Genomic DNA, 25,508 nt, shown 5'->3' with positions numbered 1-25,508 from the left:
GGGCATTTGCTGAGTGACTTAAGAACCAGCACTGGAAACAAGTTTGAACCTGTATTAATCTGGTGAAAACCACATGCCCCTAAACTGGTGTCTCACTGAGAACCTACCTCATGAAACTCAAGTACTACTAGAGGCTTTTTTAGTGGTTGAGCTTAACAAGCAGCCAAGGGCAGAGGCAGGCTTAAGTGGATCTCAGGATGATTTGGAAATTCTGCTGACCTGCCCCTTGGCCCAGTGCTGGTAAAAACTAACCTTGGTGTATATCTTGGTCCTTCCCACACACAACCAGGCCCAGAAGAGACAGCCACAAACTGTGGGTCACTTTATAACCCCAAATAAGTTGCCAAGGGCCAGTCACAGGCAACATCTGACACTGGTCTCTACCAGTCTCTCCCAAGAAGCTGCAGAATCAAACACAACCAGTGGCCAGCTTTAGACAACATTATGAGAGAATCTAATTTGCTTCATGAGAGGCATACCCAAAAGAAGATCTTGGCAAGTACCAGACCCTGCTGAGGCAAATTCTGATTCATGTGGTCAGCACCTGTACAACAGCTCGTACACTCTGGTCAGGTTGATCCTCAGAGTCAGCTCGTCTCATGTTTGACCCCAAGCACAAATAACCCAATGGAAATCAAGACTAAACTACAAAAGGAAAGCATATATAACACATATAAGGGACATTCTTGGAGCACCCAGCTGAGGTGATCAAGAAGAATGTTCCACTGGAGCCCACAGGACACCTAATATATAAGGACACCCACTGCATAAGGACACTCTACCAAGACTGGAAGTCATAGAAGATCTACCTAATACATAGAGACAAATGCAAAAAGGCAGACAAAATCTGGAGACAAAGAAATGGGCCCCAAATAAAAGAACAAATGAATTCTCCAGAAAAATAGCTAAAGGAAATGGAGGCAAGCAATTTACCAAATATAGAGTTCAAAAAATGCTTATAAGAATGCTTAAGAAACTTAGTGAGAACTTCAACAAAGAGAGTAAGCATAAGAAAGGACATAGAAACCAAAAAAAACCCAGAAATGAAGAATACAATACCCAAAATGAAGTATACAGTAGGAGGAATAACAGTAGGTAGGATGAGGTAGAAGATCAAATCATCAATTTGGAAGACAAGATAGCAGAAACCACCTCATCAGAGCAGCAAAAAGAAAAAAGAATTGAAATAGATGAGGATAGTTTAGAGGGATGAGATCAAGGTGCACAGTAAACTCAGGTTCTTTAACACCATAGTGGTCATTGTGGCCCAAATTAGAGGCTAGATGAGAAATCTTGGAGAGATAGAGGGGAACACAGGTACAAAGGGAAAAATGGCAATGAATAAGTTCCTATCAATAATAACACTAAATGTAAATGGAATAAATGCTCCAAGCAAAAGGCATAAGGTAGCTGAATGGAGAAGAAAACATTACCTGCATATGTACTGTCTATAGGAGACCAAACTCAGAACAAAAGACCTATAAAGACTGAAAGTGAAGGGATGAAAAAAAATACTACAAGCAAAGAGACATGAAGAAAAGCTGGGGTAGCAATACTTATAACAGACAAAATATACTTCAAAACAAAGTCCATGAAAAAGAGACGAAGGAGGACATTTCATACCTAAGGGAATAATCCATCAAGAAGATATAACCCCTTTAAACATATATGCACCCAACATAGGAGCACCCAAATACATAAGAAAAATCTTGTAGAAGGACTTCAAGAAAAATGTTGACAGTGACACACTCATAGCAGGGGATTTTAACACCCCATTTTCAACAATGGGTAGATCTTCCAAGCAAAGAATCAACAAGGATATTGTGCCATTGAGCAACACTTTAGATCAAATGGACTGAGTTGATATATATATAGACTTTTACCACAAAAAAGCAAAATATACAACTATTCAAATGCACATGGATTCTTTTCAAAGATAGACCATATGGTAGAAAACAAAATAAGCCTCAACAAAGTCAAGGAAATTGAAATCATATCAAGCATCTTCTTGGATCACAATGGCTTGACATTTGAAACCAATATCAAGGAAAAACTCAAGAACATTTAAATACATGGAGACTGAACCACATGCTATTAAATAATGAATTAGTCAATAATGAGATCAAGGAAGAAACAAAAAAGTTTCTAGAAAAAATGAAAATGAACACACAATAACCCAAAATTTATGAGACACAGCAAATGTAGTCCTGAGAAGGAAGTTCAGGCCTACCTAAAAAAGATAGAAGCATTTTGAATAAACAACCTAACACTACATATACAAGAATTAGAGGAACAACAACAAACAAAGCACAGAATGAGTAGAAGGAAAGAAATAATCAAGATCAAAGCAGAATAAAATGACATAGAGACTAAAAGAACAACTCAAAGGATTGATATATCCAGGATATCCAGGAGCTGGTTCTTTTTTTCCCCCTGCCTTTTGTTTAAGCAGAAATCTCTTCTGCTATTAATATTTCTTTTTTCTTTTTAAATATATTTTATTGATTATGCCATTACAGTTGTTCTATTCCTCCCCTTTATTCCCCTCCACCCTGCACACCCCGTCCCCCATCCTCCCCTTTAGTTTATGACCACGTGTCTCAAGTTCTTTATTTTTTTATAAATTTTTAATTTAATTCTTGTTCAAGTACAGTTTTCTGTCTTATATTTCTTTAGATTCTATATTTCCCCTACTATTCTTTCCCCCCCTATCCATTTTCTACCTACCATCTATGCCACTTATTTTCTGTACCTTCTCCCCCCTTCTCCTCCTCCCATTCCCCTGTTGATAACCCTCCATGTAGTCTTCATTTCTATGGTTCCACTCCCGATCTAGCTGACCTCTTAGTTTGCTTTTGTTTAAGGTGTGGTTGTTAATAACTGTGAGTTTGCAGTCCTTTCACTGTTTATATTTTTATCTTCTTTTTCTTAGATAAGTCCCTTTAACATTTCATATAATAAGGCCTTGGTGATGATGATCTACTTGAATTTGACCTTATCTGAGAAGCACTTGATCTGTCCTTCCATTCTAAATGAAAGCTTTGCTGGATAAAGCAATCTTGGCTGTAGGTCTTTGGATTTCATGACTTGGAATACTTCTTTCCAGCCCCTTCTTGCCTGGAAGGTCTCTTTTGAGAAATCCGCTGACAGTCTGATGGGAACTCCTTTGTAGGTGACTGTCCCCTTATCTCTTGCTGCTTCTAGGATTCTCTCCTTCATTTTCATCTTGGCTAATGTAATGATGATGTGCCTTGGTGTGTGCCTTCTTGGGTCCAACTTCTTTGGGACTCTGAGCTTCCTGGATTTCCTGGAAGTCTATTTCCTTTGCCAGACTGGGGAAGTTCTCCTTTATTATTTGTTCAAATAAGTTTTCCACTCATGGCTGTTCCTCCTCCCCCTCTGGTACCCCTACAATTCGGATGTTGGAATGTTTGAAGATGTCCTGGAGGTTCCTAAGTCTCTCCTCATTTTTTTGAATTCTTGTTACTTCATGTTTTTTCTGTTTGGTTGTTTCTTTCTTCCTTGATTTGACTCCACTCCCTTGATTTGAGTCCCAGTTTCCTTCCCATCACTATTGGCTCCCTGTGCATTTCCCTTCATTTCACTGAGTTTAGCCTTCATTTGTTCCTCTAATTTGTGACTAAAATCAACCAGTTCTGTGAGCATCCTGATCACCAGTATTTTTAACTGTGCATCTGAGAGATTGGCTATTTCTTTTTCGCTTAGAGTTATTGGCTCTGGGGCTTTGAGTTCTTGAGCCATGTTTTGGTCTGTTCATGCCTGTTACATATGAGGAGCTGAGCCCTAGGTATTCACCAGGGCAGGGCAACTCAGTTGCTGGGTTGTGATGCTGTATGTGGGGGTGGGGTCAGAAGGGGCAATGGTGGTTCCCTCTGCTGCTTCCTGCCCCTGGGGTCTGCACGGTCTGTCTCATTGCTCGCTCTGTCTCACTGCTCGCTCCTTCACTGGTTTATCTGTGCACGAATGTGTGACTGCAGTCAGCCTGCCGCCTTGCACCCTCACTGGGTTTACCTGTCGCAACCCCACACCTGTGATCTGCCCACAGCTGCCTGTGCACCTGGGTGGGTGGGGGATCTTTCCTGCCTGACCCTGCTCTGCTGCTGGCTCCGTCCCTCTTACTGGTCTGGTTGAATTGTTTGTTGTTGTCGGACTTCCGTATAGTTCAATTTTCTGTGTTTTGGCTGCATTTTTGTTTACTAAAACTTTGTTGTCTTTAAACTTGGTTGTGGGAGAAGGCAGTGTTTCCACTTATGCCTCCATCTTGGTGGAAGTCCTGGTTCTCTTTTCTTATTTTTGATTTTATTTATTTCGTTTTACAGAGAGGGGAAGGGCGGCAGAAAGAGAGGGAGACAGACATCATTGTGTGGTTGCCCCTTGAGCTCCCCTAATGCAGACCTTGCCAGCAAAACAGGCATGTGCCCTGACTTGGAATGGAACCAGTGACCCTTTGTTTCATAGGCCGGTACTCGATCGACTGAACCACACCAGCCCTGGCTGGCTCTTTGAAAACATAAACAAAATCAAAAAGCCATTAACCAGACTCATCAAGAAAAGAAAAAGAGAGAGGACCCAAAGAAGTAAAATCAGAAATGAAAGAGGAGATATTACAAATAATACCAGTGAAATACAAAGGATTGTAAGAAATTACTATGAAGAACCATATGCTAAGAGATTTGAAAACCTAGGTGAAATGGACAAATTTCTAGAAAAATGTAATGTTCCATAACTGAATCAAAAAGAAGCAGAAAGCCTGAACAGACTGATAACAGCTGTTGAAATTGAAGCAGTAATAAAAAAAACTCCTGGCACACACAAGCTTCGGAATGGATGGTTTCACAGGGGAATTTTACAAAACATTTAAGGAAGAGCTAACCCCATACTTCTCAGACTATTAAAAAATATTCAAGAAGAAGGGACACTCTCAAACTTTTTATGAGGCCAGCATCATCATAATCCCCAAACCAGACAAAGACACAACAACGACAACAACAAAGACTACAGGCCAATATCACTAATGAACTTAGATGCTAAAATGCTCAACAAAGTACTAGGAAACCACATCCAGTAATACATTTAAAAGATCATACACATAGGAGAACATAGGCGGGAAAATCTCAGACATTCCACACAGCAATATTTTCACCGATATGTCTCCTAGAGCAAGGGACAGAAAGAAAAGAATTAACAAATGGGATCTCATCAAAATAAAAAGCTTCTGCACTTCTAAAGAAAAATTAGCAAAATGAAAAGGGAACCGACTATATGGGAAATATATTTTCCAGTTACATGTTGGACAAGGGCTTGCTCTCCAAAATATATAAAAAACTCATATGACTCCACACCAGGGAGACAGACAATCCATTTAAAAAATGGGCAAAGGACCTGAACAGAGACTTCCCAAAGAGGATATACAGAAGGCTCAGAGATGTATGAAAGGATGCTCAGCATCACTAGCAATCAGAAAGATGCAAATTAAAACCACAAAGAGGAGCCCTGGCTGGTATAGCTCAGTGGATTGAGCACGGGCCTGCGAACCACACGATCGTGGTTCAATTCCCAGTCAGGGCACATGCCTGGGTTGCAGGCCAGTTCCCAGCAGGGGACTCACAAGAGGCAACCATACATTGATACTTCTCTCCTTCTCTCCTTCCCTTCCCCTCTAAAAGATAAATAAATAAAATCTTAAAAAAATAAATAAAACCACAAAGAGACACCACTTCATACCAGTTAGAATGGCCACCATAAGCAAATCAACAATAAGTGTTGGCAAGGTTGTGGAGAAAAGGGAACCCTAGTACATTGTTGGAGAGAATTCAGACTGGTGTAGCCACTGTGGAAATTCCACTATGGAATTTCCTCAAAAATCTAAGAACAGAATTGCTTTTTGACCCAGCAATTCCACCACTGGAATTATGCCCTAAGAATCCCGAAACACTAGTTTAAAAGAACCTGTGCACCCCAGTGTTCATAGCAGCACAATTTATGATAGCCAACTGCTGGAAGCTGCCTAGGTGCCCATAAATGAGCAGACCAAAAAGCTGTGGTATATTTACACAATAAAATACTACACAGCAGAAAAAAAAGAAGGAGCTCCTACCCTTCACAACAGCATGGATGGATCTGGAGAGCATTATGCTAAGTGAAGTAAGCCAGATGGTGAAAGACAAATACCATATAATTTCACATATAAGTGGAACCTAATTAACAAAACAAACAAGCAAGCAAAATATAAGCAGCGACATTGAAATTAAGAAAAAACTGACAGTAATAGGAGGGGAGGGGGAGAAAATGGGGGGATGAAGGGAAAGGGTTGTCAATGAACATGTATGAAGGACCCATGTGCAAAGCCAAAGGGGGTAGAATTGAGGGTGGGAGGTAGGGGTGCAAGGGAAATAGAGACAACTGTATTCAAACATTAAACAGTGGTCAAAGAGAAAATAAAATTCTAGCACACAAGAGCACTGGACTGAACAGCTTGATAGGGGAATCCTACCACATATCTAGAGAAGAGCTCACTCTTATCCTTCTCATACTATTTCAGAAAATTCACAAACAGGGAAGACTTCCAAACTATTTTTATGAGGTCAACATTACCCTAATCCCCAAACCAGATAAAGACACAACAAAGAAAGAAAACTACAGGCCAATATCATTGACAAACTTAGACACCAAAATCCTCAACAAAGTACTGACAAACCACATCCAGCAATACATTAAAAAGATCATACACCATGATCAAGTGGGATGTATCCCAGGGATGCAAGGATGGTACAATATTTGCAAATTAATAAATGTAAATATACCAAATAAATGAAATGAAAGGCAAACATCACATGATCATATCAATAGATGCTGAAAAAACATTCAATAAAGTACAACACACATTCATGATAAAAACTCAGCAAAGTGGGAGTAGAGGGAGAATAACTCAATATAATAAAGGCCATAAATGAGAAATCTACAGCCCATAGTTAATGGGCAAAAAAATAAAAGCTCTCTCCCTAAGATCAGGAACAAGACGGGGGGTCTGCTTGCACCACTTTTATTCAACACAGTATTGGAAGTTCTAGCCACAGTGATCAGACAAGAAAAAGAAATAAAGGGCATCCAAATTGGAAAGGAGGAAGCAAAACTGTCATTGTTTGCAGATGACATGATAGTGTACATAGAAAACCAGATAGGCTCCACCAAAAAAACTATGTGACTGAATAAGTCAATTTGTCAAAATAGCCAGATACAAACTCAATATTGAGAAATCAAAGGCATTTTTTGTACAGCAACAATGAAACAACAGAAACAAACTAGGTAAAAATTCCATCTACTATAGGAACAAGAAAAATAAAGTAGCTAGTAATATACTTAGCCTAGGTGGTAAAAGATGTGTATTTTGAAAATAACAGAATGCTCAAAAAATTAAAGAATATACAAATAAATGGAAGCATATACTATATTCATGGATTGAAAAAAATAACATAATTAAAATGTCCATTACTACTCAAAGCAATCTATAGATGCAGAGAAATTTCTATAAAAAATACCAATACCATTTCACAGATGTAAAACAAATATTTCAAAAATTTATATGAAACCCAAACAGACACAAGAACTTATTAATCTCGAGAAAAACAAAGTGGAGGGATCCCAATACCTGATATCAAACTATATTACAAGGTCACTATAATCAAAACAGTATGTTAGTGGCATAAGAACAGACATATAGGTGAATGGAACAGAACAGGAGCCTAAAAATAAACCCATGCCTCTATGGTCATTTAATATTTGACCAAGAGGTAAGGAACATAAAATGGAGTATAAATAGCCTTTTGAATAAATGGTGGTGGGAAATCAGGACAGGTACATGGAAAAAAATAAACCTAGACCACCCACTTATACCACATACCAGAATAAACTCAAGATGGATGAAAGAGCTAAATGTAAGCTGGGTAACCATAAAAGTCCAAGGGGAAAACATAGGCAGGAAAATTTTAGTTATCCCACTAAGCAATATTTTCTCTGATATATCTCTGAGGGCAAGGGATATAATGGAAAGAATAAACAAATGGGGTCTCATTGAAATAAAAAGCTTCTGCTCAGCTAAAGAAAACATGATGAAAATGGAAATGGAACCAATTTTCATTTGGTAAAATGAAAATGGGAAAACATATTTGCCGATGATACATTGGGGAAGAATTTTAACTCCATATATATAAGGAACTCATACAGCTCAACACCAGGACAATAAATAATCTTATAAAAAACAGGCCAAGGACCTGAATAGACATCTGTCCAAAGAAGACATACAGAGGGCCCAGAGACAAATGAAAGGATGTTCAACATCACTAGCTATCACAGACATGCCAATGAAAACCACAATGAGAAACCACTTCACACCATTCAGAATGGTCATCATTAACAACAAGTGCTGGAGAGGATGTGGAGAAAAGGGGACCCTAGTACAGTGCTGGTGGGGATGCAGATGTGGGGAAAAACAGTATGGAATTTCTTCAAAAAACTAAAAATGCAATTGCCTTTTGACCCAGCATTTCCACTGCTGGGATTGTACCCTAAGAATACTGAAACACCAATTCAAAAGAACTTATACACCCCTATGTTCACAGCAGCATTAATTACAATAGTTAAGTGCTGGAAACAGCCTAAATGTCCATTGGTAAATAAATGGATCAAAAAAATTGTGGTACAGCTGGCTGGTATGGCTCAGTGGATTGAGTGCAGGCCTGAGAACCATAGGGTTACTGGTTTGATTCCCAGTCAGGGCACATGCCTGGATTGTGGGCCAGGTCCTCAGTAGGGGGCACGTAAGAGGCAACCACACATTGATGTCTCTCCTTCTCTCTCTCTTTCTCCCTCCCTTCTCCTCTCTCTAAAAATAAATAAAGAAAATCTTAAAAAGAAACTGTGGTACATTTACACAATGAAATTCTATGCAGCAGGAAAAAGGAAGGAACTCCCATCTTTTGTGACAGCATGAACTGGAGAGTATAATGCTAGTGAAATATGCCAGGTGGTGAAAGACAAATACCATATGATCTCCACCTATAAGAGGGACCTAATGCACAAAAACAACAAGTGAGAAAAATAGAAGCAGAGCCATGGAAATAAGGAGGAGACTGACAGTGACCACAAAGGAGGGGTAGGGGAGTAAAAGGGGTAGGGAGTAAAAGTAAACTTGTGTGGATGACCCATGGAATTGGACAACAGGGTGGGAATTAACTGTGGGAGAGGGGGGTTGGTGGTGCTGTGGAGAGCAATGGGGAAAACTTGGAACAACCATAATAGAACAAGAGTAAAATAAAAAAGGAAAAAGAAAAAAGAAAACAGAACAGTTTTAGGGACTTTTGAGACAACATGAAGTACAGGAACATCTGCATCATAAGAGTACCAGAAAAAGGGAAAGAGCAAAAAATTGAGAACTTTTTAAAAGAAATAATGACTGAAAACTTTCCTAACCTGGTGAAGAAAAAGATAGACAAGTCAAGGAAGCACAAAGTCCAAAACATGGTAAACCCATAGGCCCGCACCAAGATATATCATAATTAAACCGGTAAAGGTTAAACACAAAGAGAGGGTCTTAAAGGCAGCAAGAGAAAGACAATTAGTTATCTACAAGGGAGCTCTTAGAAGACTGTCAGCTGATTTCTCTACAGAAACTTTGCATGCCAGAAAGGAGTGGCAAGAAATATTCAAAGTGATGAAAACCAAAGACCTACAATCAAGACTGGTTTCAGAAGAAATAAAGAGTTTTCCAGAAAAGAGAAGCTAAAAGCATTTGTTACCACAAAATCAGTATTATAATAAATGTTAAAAGGGCTTCTTGCCCTGGCTGATTTAGCTCAGTTGTTTGAGTATGGGCCTGTGAAGCAAAGGATTGCTGGTTCGATTCCCAGTGAGGGCACATGCCTGGGTTGCAGGCCAGGTCCCCAGTAGGGAACACATGAGAGGCAACCACACATTGATGTTTCTCTCCTGGTCTTTCTCCTTCCCTTTGCCTCTCTCTAAAAATAAATAAATAAATATTTTTTCAAAAAAGTCCTTCTTAACAAGAAAGTAAGCCCAGAGGAACATAGTTAAAAGAATAAAATGCCAATAAATATGTACCTATCATTAATCACTTTAAATGTAAATAGGTTATATACTCCAATCAAAAGGTATAGGTTAGCTAAATGGATAAAAAAGCAAAACCCATCCTTCCTAGTATGGCTCAGTTGGTTGGGTGCCATCCTGCAAACCAAAAGGTCGCAGGTTTAATTCCCAGTCAGGGCACATGCCTGGGTTGTGGGTTTCATCCCCAGTTGGATGGGGCACATACAAAAGGAAATCAATCAATATCTCTCTCTCACATCAATGTTCCTCTCCCTCTCTATCTCTCTCTCTCCCTTCACCTCTCTTTAAAGCCTCTCTCCTTTCCCCTCTCTCTAAAAGCAATGAAAATATGTCCTTGGGTGAGGATTAAGAATAACAAAACAAAACAAACAATCTTAAAAAGGACCCAGATATATGTTTCCTACAAGAGATCCATCTTAGAATCAAAGATACACACAGACTAAAAGTAAAGGTATAAAAAATATTACCTGCAAATGGAAACAAAAAAAACTAGGGTAGCAATACTTATGTCTGACAAAATAGACTTTAAAACAAAGGCTACAGTAAGAGACAAAGAAGAATACTATATAATGATAATGGGTTCAATCAAACAGGAGGATTTATTCCTTGTAAACATTTATGCATCCAACATAGGAGCACCTAAATATATGAAACAAATGTTGATGGGCATAAAGGGAAAAATTGAGAGTAATATAGTCAGCGTAGGGAATTTTAACACCACTTTAGCATCTAAGGGCAGGTTTTTCAGATAGAAAATCAACAATAAAAAGCTACCTTAAGTGACATACTAGATCATATGGATTTAATTTAAATCTTCAGAGCATTTCACTGCAAAGCAGAATATACATTCTTTTCAAGTGCACATGGAAGATTTTGTAAGACAGGCCACATGTTAGGACACAAAACAAGTACCAATAAATTTAAGAAGCTTGAAATCATATCAAGCATGTTTTCTGACCACAATAATATGAAACTAGAAATCAATCAAAAGAAAAAACCAGAAAACACACAAAAACATGGAGGCTAAATAATACATTACTAAACAATGACTAGGTTAACAATAAGATCAAAGAAGAAATCACAAGATTCCTTAGAACAAATGAAAATGAAAACACAATAACTTAAAATTTGTGGGACACAGTGAAAGCAGTCCTAAGAGGGAAATTCAAAGCATTACAGGCTTCCCTCAAGAAGCAAGAAAGATCTCAAATAATCTAACTTCACACTTAAAGGAACTAGAAAAAACAAAGCCCAAAGTGAGTAGAAAAAAGGAAATAATAAAGATCAGAGCAGAATTAAACAAAATAGAATCTAAAAAACCCAAAAAGATCAATGAAACCAAGAGCATTTTTTGAAAAGATAACAGAAATTGACAAACCTTTAATCAGAGTCATCCAAAAAAAGAGGCCCCAAAGAATAAAATCATATATGAAAGAGCAGAACAAACAACTGGCACTGAAGAAATACAAAGGATTGTTAGAAAAATTATGAACAACTATATGCCAGCAAACTGGACAACCTGGATGAAATAGATAAATTCCTAGAAATATACCATCTTCCAAAACTGAATCAGAAAGGGTCAGACCATTTTAAATAGACAGCTTACAACTAATGAAATTGAAGTAGTAAGCAAAAAAAAAAGTCCAACAAATGAAGGTCTCAGATTGGATAGCTTCACAGGTGAAATTTACCAAACATTCAATGAATTAGTAACACCTATCTACCTCAAATTTCTCCAGAAATTCCAAGAGGAAGAAAAGGAAGACTTCCAAGCTCATTGTACAAGGCCAGCATTATCCTAATTCCAAAACCAGATAAAGACACTACAAAGAAAGAAACGCATAGGCCAGGATCCCTGATGAATATAGATGCTATAATCCTAAACAAAATATTAGCTAACCTGATTCAGCAATACATTAAAAAGACCATGCAGCACGGTCAAGTGGGATTAATTTCTAGGATGTGAGTTTGGTAGAATAGTCACAAATCAATAAATGTGAAATACCACATAAACAAAATGAAGGATACAAATCACATGATCGTATCAATGGATGCAGAAGAATCATTGGATAAAACCCAACACCCAAGCCCTGGCTAGACTGGCTCAGTGGATTGAGCGCTGGCTTGTGAACCAAAGGGTCATTGGTTCAATTCCCAATCAGGGCACATGCCTGGGTTGCGGGCCAGGTCCCCAGAAGCGGACATGTAAGAGGTAATCTCACACTGATTTTTCTCTCCTCTTTTTCTCCATCCGTTCCCCTCTGTCTAAAAATAAACAATTTTAAAAATCTTTAAAAAAGAAACCAAGCAGGTTTAAAAAACCCCAGCACCCATTTATGATAAAAATTCTCAGCAAATTGGATATACATGGATCATACGTCAACATAATAAAGGCCATATATGAAGAATGTGCAGCCAAAATCCTACTCAATGGGCAAAAACTAAAAGAGTTTCACTTAAGATCACGAACAAGATAGGGATGTTCACTTTCACCACTCTTATTCAACATAGTACTGGAAGTCCTAGCCATAACAGTCAGAAAAGAAGAAGAAATAAAAGGCATTCAAATTGGAAAGGCAAAATTAAAAGTTCCATTATTTGCAGGTAGCTAGATAGAACCCCAAAGCTCCCACCAAAAAACTACTAGAACTGACAAATGATTTCAGTAAAGTAGTAAAATACAAAATAAATATACAGAAATCAGTTGCAATTTTATACACCCATCATCAATGATCAGAAAGAGAAACTAAGAAAACAATCCCATTGACAATTGCATCAAAAAATAAAACAGCTAGGAATAAATTTAACCAAGGATTTAAAAGGCCTATACTTGGAAAATTATAAGACACTGAAGAAAGAAATTGAAGAAGATGCAAATAAGTAGAAGCATATGCCATGTTCATGAATAGGAAGGATTAGCATCATTAAAATGTCCATAACACTTAAAGCAATCTATAGATTCAATGAGGTTGATATCAACGTACTAATGGTTTATTTCACAGAACTAGAGAAGATATTGCAAAAATGTATATGGAACCACAAAAGACCCTAAATAGCCACAGCAATCTTAAGATAGAAAAGCAAAGTTGGAAGAATAGTGCTACCTGATATCAAAATGTACTACAAGGTCATAGTAATATAAACAGTATGGTACTGGCATAAAACAGAAATATAGATCAATGGAACAGAACAGAGAGCTCAAAAATAAACCCACAGCTTTATAGTCAATTAACATTTGACAAAAGAGGAAATAGCACACAATGTGATAAAGATAGTCTAGTCAATAAATGGAGTTAGAAAAATTGGAAAGATACCTGCAAAAAATGGAATGAGACAACTTTCTTACACCATACACAAATATATATTCAAAATGGATGAAAAACTCAAATGTTAGACATGAAACACTGTAAATTCTTGGACATTTCTCATAGCAATATGTTTTCTGACATATTGCCTTGAGCAAGGTAAACAAAAGAAAATATAAACAAATCAGGCTGCATTCAAACTAAAAGTTTTTACACAGCAAAAAAAAAAAAAAAACATGAACAAAATGAAAAGACATCCTGCTAAGTGGGAGAACATATTTACCAATGATACATCTGATAAGAGGTTAAAATCCAAAATTTTAAATAATTTATAAAGTGACAAGGAGACAGATAACCTCTCAGATATAGTTCAAAACACTGGTAATCAGGATGCTCACAGAAATGACTGTGTATGGACTCAAAATAGAGGAAGAATTGAAGGCTATGCAAAGTGAAATAAAGAAAAATATATAGGGAACTAATAGTGAAGGGAAGTAAACTGGGACTCAAGTCAGCTATTTACAACAAAAGGAAGAAAGAAACATTCAATTGGAACAGAATGAAGAAACAAGAATTCAGATACAATGAGGAGAGGTTTAGGAATCTCTGGGACCACTTTAAATGTTCCAAAATCCGAATCATAGGGGTGCCAGATGGAGAAGAGGAAGAGCAAGAAATGAAAAAATTATTTGAATAAATAATGAAGGAAAACTTCCCTAATCTGGCAAAGGAAATAGACCTCCAGGAAGTCCAGAAAGTCCAGAAAGCCCAGAGTCCAAAGAAAATTGGAACCAAGGAGGAACATACCAAGATACATCATAATTAAATTACCTGAGATTAAAGATAAGGAGAGAATCTTAAAAGTAGCAAAGAAAAGAAGAAAGTTATCTACAAAGCAGTTCCCATGAAACTATCAACTGATTTCTCAAAAGAAACCTAACAGGCAGGAAGGGGCTAGAAAGAAGTATTGAAAGTCATGAAAGGCAACAACCTACATTCAAGAATACTGTATCCAGAAAAGCTATCATTTAGAATGGAAGGACAGATAAAGTGCTTCCCAGATAAGGTAAAGTTAAAGTAGTACATCATTACCAAGACTTTATTATATGAAATGTTAAAGGGACTTATCTAAGAAAAAGAAGAATGTTAAACTATGAACAGTAAAATGACAACAAACTCATAACTATTAACAACTGAACCTAAAAAATAAAAACAAAAAACAAACTAAACAAACAACTAGTATAGAGATGGAATCACAGAAATGAAGATCACATGGAGAGTTATCAATGGGGGTAGTAATAATGGGGGAAAAGGTACAGGAAATACAAAGCATAAATGGTAGGTACAAAATAGATGGGGGGGGAGTTAAGAATAATATAGGAAATGGAGAAGCCAAAGAATTTATATATATGACCCATGAACATGAACTAAGGGGGAAGGGGGACTGTTGGTGGGAGGGAATGTGCAGAGTGAAGGGGAATAAAGGTGAGAAGAAAATGGGACAACTGTAATAGCATAATCAATAAAATATACTTAAAAAAGAAAAAAATAACTCAACACCAGTAATACAAACAATCCAATTCAAAAATGGACAAAAGACCTAAATGAACACTTTTTCAAAGAGGACATACAGACATAAGATGGCCAACAGACATAAGAAAAGATGCTCAATATCATTAATCATCAGAGAAATGTAAATTAAAACCGCAATGAGTTATTAGCTAACATGTGTCATCAATAAATCAACAAACAAGAGTTGGCAAGGATGTGGAAAAAAGGGAACCCTCATGCACTGTTGGTGGGAACGCAGATTGGTGTAGCCACTGTGGAAGCAGTGTGCAGTTATCTCAAAAAAGTAAAAGTGGAACTGTCTTATGATTCAATGAATCTACTTTTAGGAATATATACAAAAAAAAACTTGAAACACTATTTTGAATGAATATATGAACCTTCATGTTCATTACAGCATTATTTACAGTAGCCTAGATTTGGAAGCAGTCCAAATGCCCATTGGTAGATGAGTGGATAAAAAAAAAGCTGTGGTACATTTACACAATGGAATACTACTTCTCTGTAAAAAGGAAGAAAATCTTACCCTTTGAAACAGCATGGATGGACCTGGAGAGTATTACGCTAAGTGAAAAAAGCTAGTAAGAGAACTACAAATACCATATGATCTCACTTATATGTGGGATGTAATGAACAAAATAACCTAACAAAATAGAAACGGACTCAGAGAGAACAGACTGACAGCTGTCAGAGGGAAGGGGGGATTGTGGGGGCTAGTGGAAGAGGGTGAAGGGATTAAGCAAAAAAAAGCTCACGGACGCAACAGTATGGTGATTACCAGAAGAAAAGACGGGTGGGGAAAGGTAGAAGAGGGTAAAGTGAGTATAAATGGTGATGGAAGGAGACTTGATTTGTGGTGGTGAATACACAATACAATATACAGATAAGGTAAAATAGAATTGTACACTTGAAACATATACAATTTTATTAACTAATGTCACCCCAATAAATTCAATGAAATTAAAAAATTGTTAAAAAGTAAAAAAATGAGGTATGCCTTAGTCTGTCCTGTTTATCCATTTGTGAACTAAATAAAACCCAAGCCATAAAATTATTTGGGGAGGCCCACTTTAAACCAAATTTGCTGCCTTCTCATTTCCTATGGCATAAATTGTCATTTCTTTTTTTATGTCCCTTCCCTTGAGCTACCATACTCCATCCCTCAACCCCCTCCTCTGGCTTTGTGCTATGATCTGGGGAGCCCAGTTTAGCTTGTATATCCCTCTCTTTTTATTGCCTGATGATCAACCAGCTACTAACTTCTCGAAACACTTTCAAGGCCAAAAAAAAAATCTTTGTGTTTCAATGTTTGTGGTATGAAAAGCCCTGTAAAGTATGGAGCTCAATGCAGTGGTCCCTCTCACCTGGGTTTAAGGGTGATACTAGGTGTTAGGGAGGATCATGTCCCTTGGAGCACTGCTGCTCAAGTTTAGTGGTCTAGAAATGTTCAGCATCCACCCAAATCCTTATCTTATTGGCTTTCATGCTTTCCCAGAACCAGTCCCATTTTATATTTAGTTTTCTGGGGATAAGTGGAGGGAAGGGGAACTGTACCTTCTAGAGTTTACCAGTTACATATAGTGTATGTCTTAGCAAGAGAAGGAAAACATGAGCATTACCTAGGGAAGTTTTGGTAAAATAATGAAGACTGTTTTTTCACTTGAGACAAAATGCAGGGAGATGGGAATGTTAGTTGTACTTACATACCACTTTGAGAAAACACTCCTCATTATTTATTTCTACTCTGTGGGGCCCATAGTTAAACTGTTTTGGCACCATGAGTAAATGAACCTGTTCATCATAAATAAACTTTTTATAAAAGGTTTAAGGGGCCTATTTTCAATTCCTTGTGTTAGTGGAATATGGATGGTTCCTCATCAAGTGGGGGAAGCTTATTGTTTAATTATGCTTGTTGTAAATAAAGCTATTCCAGGTCACATCAGGATGCTCTCTCTTAAAACCTCTGCTTGACACTATTCTGATTGAAAACATCACTCAGAAGTGGCTGAATTAGTGCAGTTATTGATTAGTGCAGTGATTAACACATTTGAAGTCAGACTCCCTGGGTTCAAATTTTGGCTCCACCAATTATAGCTGTATGATCTCTAAGTCTCAATTTCCACATCTGTAAAATGTATATATTTTCATGTACCTTATAGGGCTAAGGTATAGCCCTATAAGGGCTATACCTTTTTTTAAACAACAACAACAACAAAAAGTCCAGTTGTTACATGTAGTTCAAGGTTTTAGTGCCTTTAATTATTTTAAGTGATGTTGAAAATCTAGTTAATTCTCAAATAGTCCTTGAGCTTATCAATGTATGTTATCCAATGTTACACTTGAGGAAAAGCAGGTTATCTAACATAAAATTCATACTGGTGTGACAAGAGCGTAGGTCAAGCCTTAGAGTCTGTTCTCATGAAAAAAAGTTAGATTAAACTCATCTGTTGAAAAATCCATGAGGACACTGTTCATGAGCAATTAATTATGGTTGGTTACCTGTTATTGAGTGCCTACAGGGTGCTTAGCACCATGCCAAGTGCTCTTCACATATTATTTTATTTGACCCTCATGACACATGAGGATCACATGAATGGAAGGTAGTAGAATATTATTTTAAGATGAGAAAATTGAGCCTTAAAGAAATTAAGTCATTTTTATCAATGTCATGCAACAGGGAAGTGATGAAGCTAAGATTGGAAGTCATGTTTATTTGATCCCCAAGTTTGTGTTTTTTCAAGTCTATCACAAACAGAATATTTCTACAGGTAGAGATGCTAACACAAACTGTCTTATGGATGGGTAAGGCAACTAAATATTCTACAAGGAACATTAAGAATAAGGGCTAGGACTAAAGGGGAGCAAAAAGGGGAGAGGAATTGGATAGACCACTGTGTGGGAAATCTATTTTCAATGGGAAATCTATTTCTAGACACAAAATTAAACTTTGGTAAATTCATGATATCATTAGAATAGGTTTGAACAGAGAACCACTATCTTAAATCTTAGAAAAAAAAGTGTGTTTTAATAATCATATCATGTGGCTGCAGATACTATTTCACCCCTTGATGGAAGCACAGCAAAATCACAATGGCACTTATTGAAATTATTTTATTCAATACTCATCCATCTGTCCATTCATCCACCCATCCCTCTATCCAACACAATGGGCCTGGTACTCTCCTGAACACTGGTGATACAAAGAGAACAAGACAAATATGGCCCTCTCCTCAAAGTAATTATGACCTAGTAGAAATTCCTTAAATGGTAGAGAAAACAATCATAAGATGATAGTTTTATGACAATTTATTGAAAGAGGTAAAAAATAAGTAAAATTAACTCTCTAGTTTTACCCAGATGTTGCTAAAACTTTTTTTTGAAGAATTGCTCCCTGAACATTCTGTAGACAGTATTTTGAGGGATATTGCGAATATGCATATAGAAGAAAGGAAGATAGAAAGTGAGACATGAAAGAAAGAACAGGGTTTTGAAAAATGTTGCTTTAGTTTTCCTGAAAATCATAATAATGATTATGTTTTCCATAGCACTTTATGCCTTTTGAAACAATTATACCAACCATGTGGGGTAGAGAAAATTTTATTTCCCCAATTATGTAGATGAGACAGCTGAGACAGAGATATTTAAGTGCCCAAGATCCCACAGCTATATAGAATTTAGAGATCTGCTCACTGCTTTTTCTATTACATCATGCTGAAAAAATCTCAGACTCCAGTATAAGGTCCCATAAAACCCAAAAGATTTAACAAAATGTAAGATATTCAGGAAGCCAAAGTCACTAGACAAAAGAAGGAAAACAAAGTGTGGCAACAAGAATGTTCCTCTGCTTTAGGCTATTAAGTAGGTCACCCACTAAAAGGCTATTTTGGTATAAAATTTTAGAGGGCATGTAGTACATACACCAATATCACTGACCTGATTCTTCACTTTCAAGATCTAAGAAAATCAAAGGCAGTTTTTGGAAGGGAGGGGTGGGTCATTTTGATAGCTCAAGAGAATGTTAGTTGGGAAATTTGATTTAGTCAGGCTAGTGCTCTAGATTTCCTGTGAGGTGTGATTCACTAGAGGTGATGCTGTTTTTAAGAAGGGGGCAGCTTTGTATCTCTACAGTGCAGAGTCAGCAGTTTTAAAAATTTTCTCTCTCTCCATCTCTCTCTCCCTTTCTCTCCTCTCCTTTCTTCCCTTCCCTTGCCCTTCCTCCCTCCCTCCCTCCCTTCCTTCCTTCCTTCCTTCCTTCCTTCCTTCCTTCCTTCCTTCCTTCCTTCCTTCCTTCCTTCCTTCCTTCCTTTCCTGCAGCCCCTGGGGAGGAAAAAAGGATTAGAGAGACTATCAAAAACTGTTGACACATTTAGTCTGATTGACTACTGAATTTATTAGCAGAAATGTGAGCTGTCTCAGGCTGATTATTTAACATGCTGGCTGGGGGAAGAAATAAATCTCTAACATACCTGTTCCAAAATCGTGTTAATTCTTTCAACTTCACAGTCAATCAAGTACCGCTTTTCCTGCCTCCTGTCCATTTCTTCAATGATGCGCCTGAATTCTTGGATGTCCTTTATGTTTCCCACAGACCTTGCTGTCACTTGCCAGTTGTTTTGCACTGCTGCTTCCATAATTGCTTGGAGGATGGAAAATCCTGAAAGAATGAAAGACAGCTACAGTGATGTTTTTTCTCTTTTAAAAATCTTTCTGTAGGTATTAAAAGTCCCACTGAGTTTTTATTCAGTCTATTGGATCTCTGTGAACCTTATCTCTTGTGGACAGTAGGCTTACTCATAAGCTCAGCCTTAACCTTCCAGACAGTCAGCACCTCTATTTTGTGTTCAATGAAAGAAGATTCTACACTTTGTGGGCACCAGGCTAGGTATTTATCAAGCCTGTATTTAATCAACCACAGCTGAATTATAGTACCTAACTCTTTTACTGACATGCATTATCAAAATATCTATGGAATAAGTGACAAGAGCTTCTTCCTTATTTGTGGCCACAATATTTCCCATTGTAGTTGAATGTCTTTAATCTTCCATATAAACATTCTTCAGAATTAGAGATAGCTTTAGTACAGATAGGATCTTATAATATTCCCGATCCTTACATAGACATGATTATCCAACAAGGTAAATTATATCTTTCAAGTAAAATAACTTTAAAAACTGGATAAAAAAGTCTGTAACAAAAATATACTGATTCTTTGATTACAACATTATGAAAAAGATCAATTATGTTAAATCTTTCTGAGTTTGTTCATCCCATTTCTCATTAAAATTTTCCAGGGATTCTTGGTTTCTTTTTAGTTAATTTATATCAGTTAACTATTAATCACTAACACTTTGGATCTATGCTGAATGGGAAAGAGAAAAAATTATGATGCTTGAGTTCTTGGTAACCTTTTTGGAATCAGGGTTTGAGAAATTGGGAAGAGCAGTATATCTTGAAGTATGAGCCGCAGAATAGTACAGGGGTTTCTATGTATGGGCCTTTTAGAGTATTTGTGTCTCTATATTATATGATGCCTCTATTTTTTTGCTTCTGGTATTAATCCATAATCTGAGCATAATTTCATCAGGTGTTTCATCATTTTATTGGGATACAGTCAAAAGCAGCTACCTTTTTCCTAATAAATTTAAGTGGTTTCCCATTTATATTTAGGTAATGACTAATGCGAGTAGGTGGTGGGGATGAATTGTAGAGTCAAAATAACCTGTGGTATGGCAATTTGGCCATGGGAGGAGTAGAGATGGAGGAAGGTTGTGTTGCCCTTTGAACACATTCCAGGTTTGGTGCCATCTTGGGCTCACCCTGTAGTGTAAGCAGGCTATGGTTGGGAATCTTCTTCACTGCACCATAGAAAATGGTATTGACATTTGGAGAGCATGCTTCAGGGAGATGGCGGTGGTGACTCAGTCAGTCATTATAACTCCTTTGTGAGCTGGGCTTATGCAGGAAGATCACAAATGAGACCCAAGCTCTTGGTAATTTCCAAATGAACAATTTCAGCACAGGAGCTCAAAATTACAGATCAGAGTAAATTACCGTTGCTTTAAATGTTAATTCTTCTCTTTCTAAACCAACCACGCACATTTATTTCTCAGATTTACATATTTGTGTGGGTTTTTGATGTGCTCCCTGCTTCAGTAGGAGTTGAGGGCACATAGTGGGCCAAGGCATGGGATTAAGAAATAAGCACAGGAAGAAAGAGATTAAAGTATTTGAAAATCTTTCTAAGCAGTGTACAGTAAGCCCTTATTATTTTGAATCCCACTAATTAACAACTTATGAAAACTCAGCAAGGACTAGGTTGAGTTCTACTTCTGTATTATTTATGAAGAAAGTGTTGGCTGAATAATAATGGCAGTGAAATTACATGGGGTGTCTTTAAAATATTTATATTAAATTTTTAAAAGGACTCTTTTGAAAAATGCAAGATTTTTTTTGTCTGTTGATTCAAAACCTATATTCTTGTGATCTGTACCCATTTGCCCTGTTTCATCATTTTGGGGCCAAAGGGATAAGTTTAATCCCATTTCCATGTGACAGTCCTTCACATTAAAAAAAAAAAACTGTTAGTAGCCCTGGCTGGTGTGGCTCATTGGATTGAACACCGGACCGTGAAGCAGAGGGTCACTGGTTTGATTCCTAGTCAGGGCACATGCCTGAGTTGCAGGCCAGGTTCCCCGGTGTGGAGACTGCAGGAGGCAACCACACATTGGTGTTTCTCTCCCACCACCCCCCCTCTAAAAATAAGTAAAATCTTAAAAAAAAACTGTTAGCATATTCTTCCTTTTCTTTGGGATAAAAACTTCCCAATTCTTCAACAATTACTTTTATGACATGACAATAGGTTCCCTCACTGTACTTTCTTTTGCCTATGGATAATTGTCAAAATCTTATTGATTCTAATAACTCAGATGTGATCTAACCAGTGTGGATGACAATAAGATATTGCTTGTTTTGATATGGGTTGTTATTTTAGCACCCTAGGGTTGCTAATATTTTTCAATAGCCATGTTATATTATTAATTAATATCAAACTTGGATCCACCAAAGCATGTCAGTTCTCACTGTAAAACCTTTGCTTTGTAACAACTCACCATTCATGTATCAAGATTCTTCCATTTCATCCTACTTTTATCTCCTTTTCTTTAATCAGTTACCACATTCCAATCCCCAGTTCTTCCCTGCCTGCACATTGGCTCAAATCTGGAAGATGGTCTTTCCTATTTATTCAGGTCCCTTCTTGTTACCTATTCAAGACAATTGTACCTGTATATTCCTTTTTCTGACACCTCCTGCTATCCACAGACCTTTGTAGATGATTCTCTTCCCACACGAAGCTTCCAAGACTGACTTCTCATTTATTTCTCCAGAAATGAGATTCAAATTTGAGATAAAAGAATATAAGCAGTGTAGAACTGATTTAAAGAACTGTATTACAGAAATTAAAAAATTCAGAATAAAACAGGATAAATTATACTACATACATAAAATAAAGTACTATGCTGCTGTTAAAAAGATAGCTCAATCTCTATATAATAAAAATAAAATTTCTGCAATATATTATTAAATAGAAAAAAGCCCCAAAATAACATTGATAGCATACTTGCATTTTATTAAAAATTACATGTTTGTGTAGGTATAGAAAAATTAGAAGGCATCGGCTGGGGTTTAAGGTGTAGGATTACCAAGAACTTCTATTTGCACTGTTATTTTTTTAATGTGATGTTTGGCCAATGTATAAGAAGCGGGGATTATTTTCTGTAAGTACAAAAACAATAAAGGTTAAAAATACAACTAGTGCTATTTTCTCAAAGTGTAAGCTCCTAGAAGACATGGGTGGCAGATAAGTGCAGCTCTATGTGTTTCCTGTGATTTTATAGATCTTTTTATGCTTGTTCCTTATACCATCTGAATGTATTATGTATTCAAAATCACATTGCTTTCTTAATGATCTTGGGTCTGGGACCTCCTGGGCCATGAGATTTGCTCAAATTTCTGAGCAAGCCACAACTGTGGCTTAACACTGCAATACCTTCTACTATGCAGGGTTTCTCTGTGTCTGTTTGAGCATGTGGCTGTGTATCTGAGAACCCTGGGGGAAGTGGTCACCTCAATTTAGTATAAGTCAGTGAGAAATTTAAAAAAAGCTTTTATTTGTTTTTTACCCAATTTATTATGCTTTGTTCCCTGTTGAAGCTGACTAAAGAGAATACATGAGAGTTTAAGAGAGAAAAAAGGAAAGAAAAGTTCATCTTTGGAGGCAGAAGAAAGCAGGCATTGGTGCTTATAGGAGATGCAGTGCGTAACACCTCCTATATTTTTGGCTTTGGAAAAATAAGCTTGTTGTTTTAGCAGCTTCAGAATTTTCCTCTACTCTGAGTGAACTTTAACAAGCTCAACTTTGTAGTACTGAAAGTTACTTTTGTCTGCCCAACAAATTTTCTCATCCTGATTCCAGACCACTGTTGCTGTCCACTTTTTACTTCCTTGTTTTAAAGAGTGGGAGTTACTACATAGGTAACTGAGTGAATACTAGATTGTCATCTGCATTCAACAAAGATAACATAAGAGCATGAGAATAAAGGAGTGGCAAGGTGAATATGGATGAAGAACTGGGCTGCAGCTATGACAAATTCAGTCCTACTGGACTAATTGCTAGGCTACTCTTGTTAAATAAGCAGGCCATCTGGGTAAAGCCTAGTGTAAGGATTCTATGCTGTACAACCCAAGTCCCCTTTCAGCACCAAAAGACATTCCTCCGGCTTCTGGGAAAGTTGTTAGCTGAAGAGAGCTGCCCAGCTTAAGGTTATACTCCCTTCTGAGGGAAGCCTGTATTCGAAGACTAGTTATACAGAGAGTAAAGACACAACCCTTTGACTCCAAATGGGATAACTCTAACCCAGCTTCAGAGCCCCCTGAAGGGTAGGTTGAGGTCTTGTTATAACTGCATCACAGCTCATCTTCTCTTTCTGCCTAAACCTGCTTTCTTTTTTATCTCCAACAACTATCAATAATGAGAGTACTACCCCCCAATAAAGTCTGCATGCAAATCTCCGTCTCAGAATCTTCTCCCAGGGCATTCAATCTGTGACTATTAGGTTGACGACATGACAGGTATGGCAACAGATACAAAAAGATCTTACATCTACAAATCTCAAAATCAGTTTCACAGGGAAAAAGAAGGCCAGAATTTTGTTCAATGTACAAACAAAATAAAAACTGCTTCATGTTGAGAAAATTTAGTATTTGATCTAAAAACACAGAAGAGTAAGGTTATTGACACATGGAAGTTAGTAATGAAGACACCCTAGGAAATACAGTTGAGGATAATTTTCTTCTTTCTGCTTTGTATCTTCCATCAGGCCAAATACTGAATTGCCACCTGGGAAAGACAAACTTGCCTCTCTAGAACTTTCCAGAGGGTCAGCAGTCCCTTTTGAGGCTTTATGGAAAATCCTCGAGAATCCCAGGCAGGCACAGAATGCTATAAATATCAACAGTCACAAGCAGCCCTTTTGTCAATATGAGAGATCCCCATCTTTTAGGGAACTTCTAGAACCCAAGTTGGCAGTACAGATGGTGTGGCTCTAAGAGATCTGATATAGGATCATGAGTAATGATAGGTGGTGCTAACCCTGCTGGAAGTTGCAGTTTGAAAAAGAGAGGCTCGAATTGGCCCATGAAAATTCTTGTGGTCTATACTTTTCAGTCATAGAATCACACAGCATTAAAGGCTAGGAGGACTCTTAACAAATGACTCAGAGTAATAGGATACAATTTTGAAAGCCCTGGAACTGTTTTTTTCAACTGACATTTTTTATGGAAGGCTGATATATGAGATAGATAAAAGTGCAACATGATCTGGTTTGGAGGGTAGGTGGGAAGTGACTTGCCCAAGGTCACACAGCTGGTTTAGAGTTATATGCAACACTAAGGAAGCAGGGCTAGGACTAGGATGAGGCAAGAGAAACACTAGGGTACAAAACTTTTTTTGTTTATCTTTTTTCCAACTGTACTGAGATATAATTAACACAAAGGTATTGAATATATTTAAAATGTACACCTTGATGTTTTGTTGATACGGATACATTGTGAAGTGATCAACAAAATGAAGTTAATGAACATATCCATCACCTCACATACTTATCATTTTATTTGTTTTGGTGGTGAAAACACTTAATATTTATCCTCTTAGCAAATTTTAAGTATATAATACATTATTGTACACATTTCAAGTATACATTATTGTACAGTAGTCACCATGCTGTACATTAGATCTCCAGAATGCCTTCACTTTACATGACTCAAACTTTGTACCCTTTAACCAACATCTCCCCACTTATACCACCCTCTCAAGAAGGTACTTTCTGAGTGTTGTACAATTATATAGCCTTACTTGCCTCACCCAAGTCCCCACCCTGGAAGCAAGTCTCTTTACTTCCAGTTTAGTGCTTTTTCAAGAACTTTGTGCTGTTC

At 37.3% G+C, this 25,508-nt stretch overlaps 1 protein-coding gene across 1 annotated transcript in view; it reads right to left on the bottom strand.

The window, feature by feature from the left end:
* GRIA3 (glutamate ionotropic receptor AMPA type subunit 3) overlaps window positions 1-22,133 on the bottom strand; it is a 225,184-nt gene extending 203,051 nt beyond the window's left edge. The window contains exons 1-2 of the mRNA XM_037028078.1: window positions 22,127-22,133; window positions 19,484-19,671 (exon numbers count right to left, since the gene is read on the bottom strand). Of these exons, the coding sequence (XP_036883973.1) occupies window positions 19,484-19,671; window positions 22,127-22,133 (195 nt within the window). The remainder of the gene's footprint in view (window positions 1-19,483; window positions 19,672-22,126) is intronic.
* Window positions 22,134-25,508: the final 3,375 nt, after the last annotated feature.

The sequence above is a fragment of the Sturnira hondurensis genome, unplaced genomic scaffold (genome assembly GCF_014824575.4).
Source record: "Sturnira hondurensis isolate 20B ecotype Veracruz unplaced genomic scaffold, ASM1482457v3 Scaffold0019538, whole genome shotgun sequence".
Classification (NCBI taxonomy): Eukaryota; Metazoa; Chordata; class Mammalia; order Chiroptera; family Phyllostomidae; genus Sturnira; species Sturnira hondurensis.
Note: the sequence above shows the minus strand (reverse complement) of the source record. Positions and strands in the feature narration are given on the sequence as shown.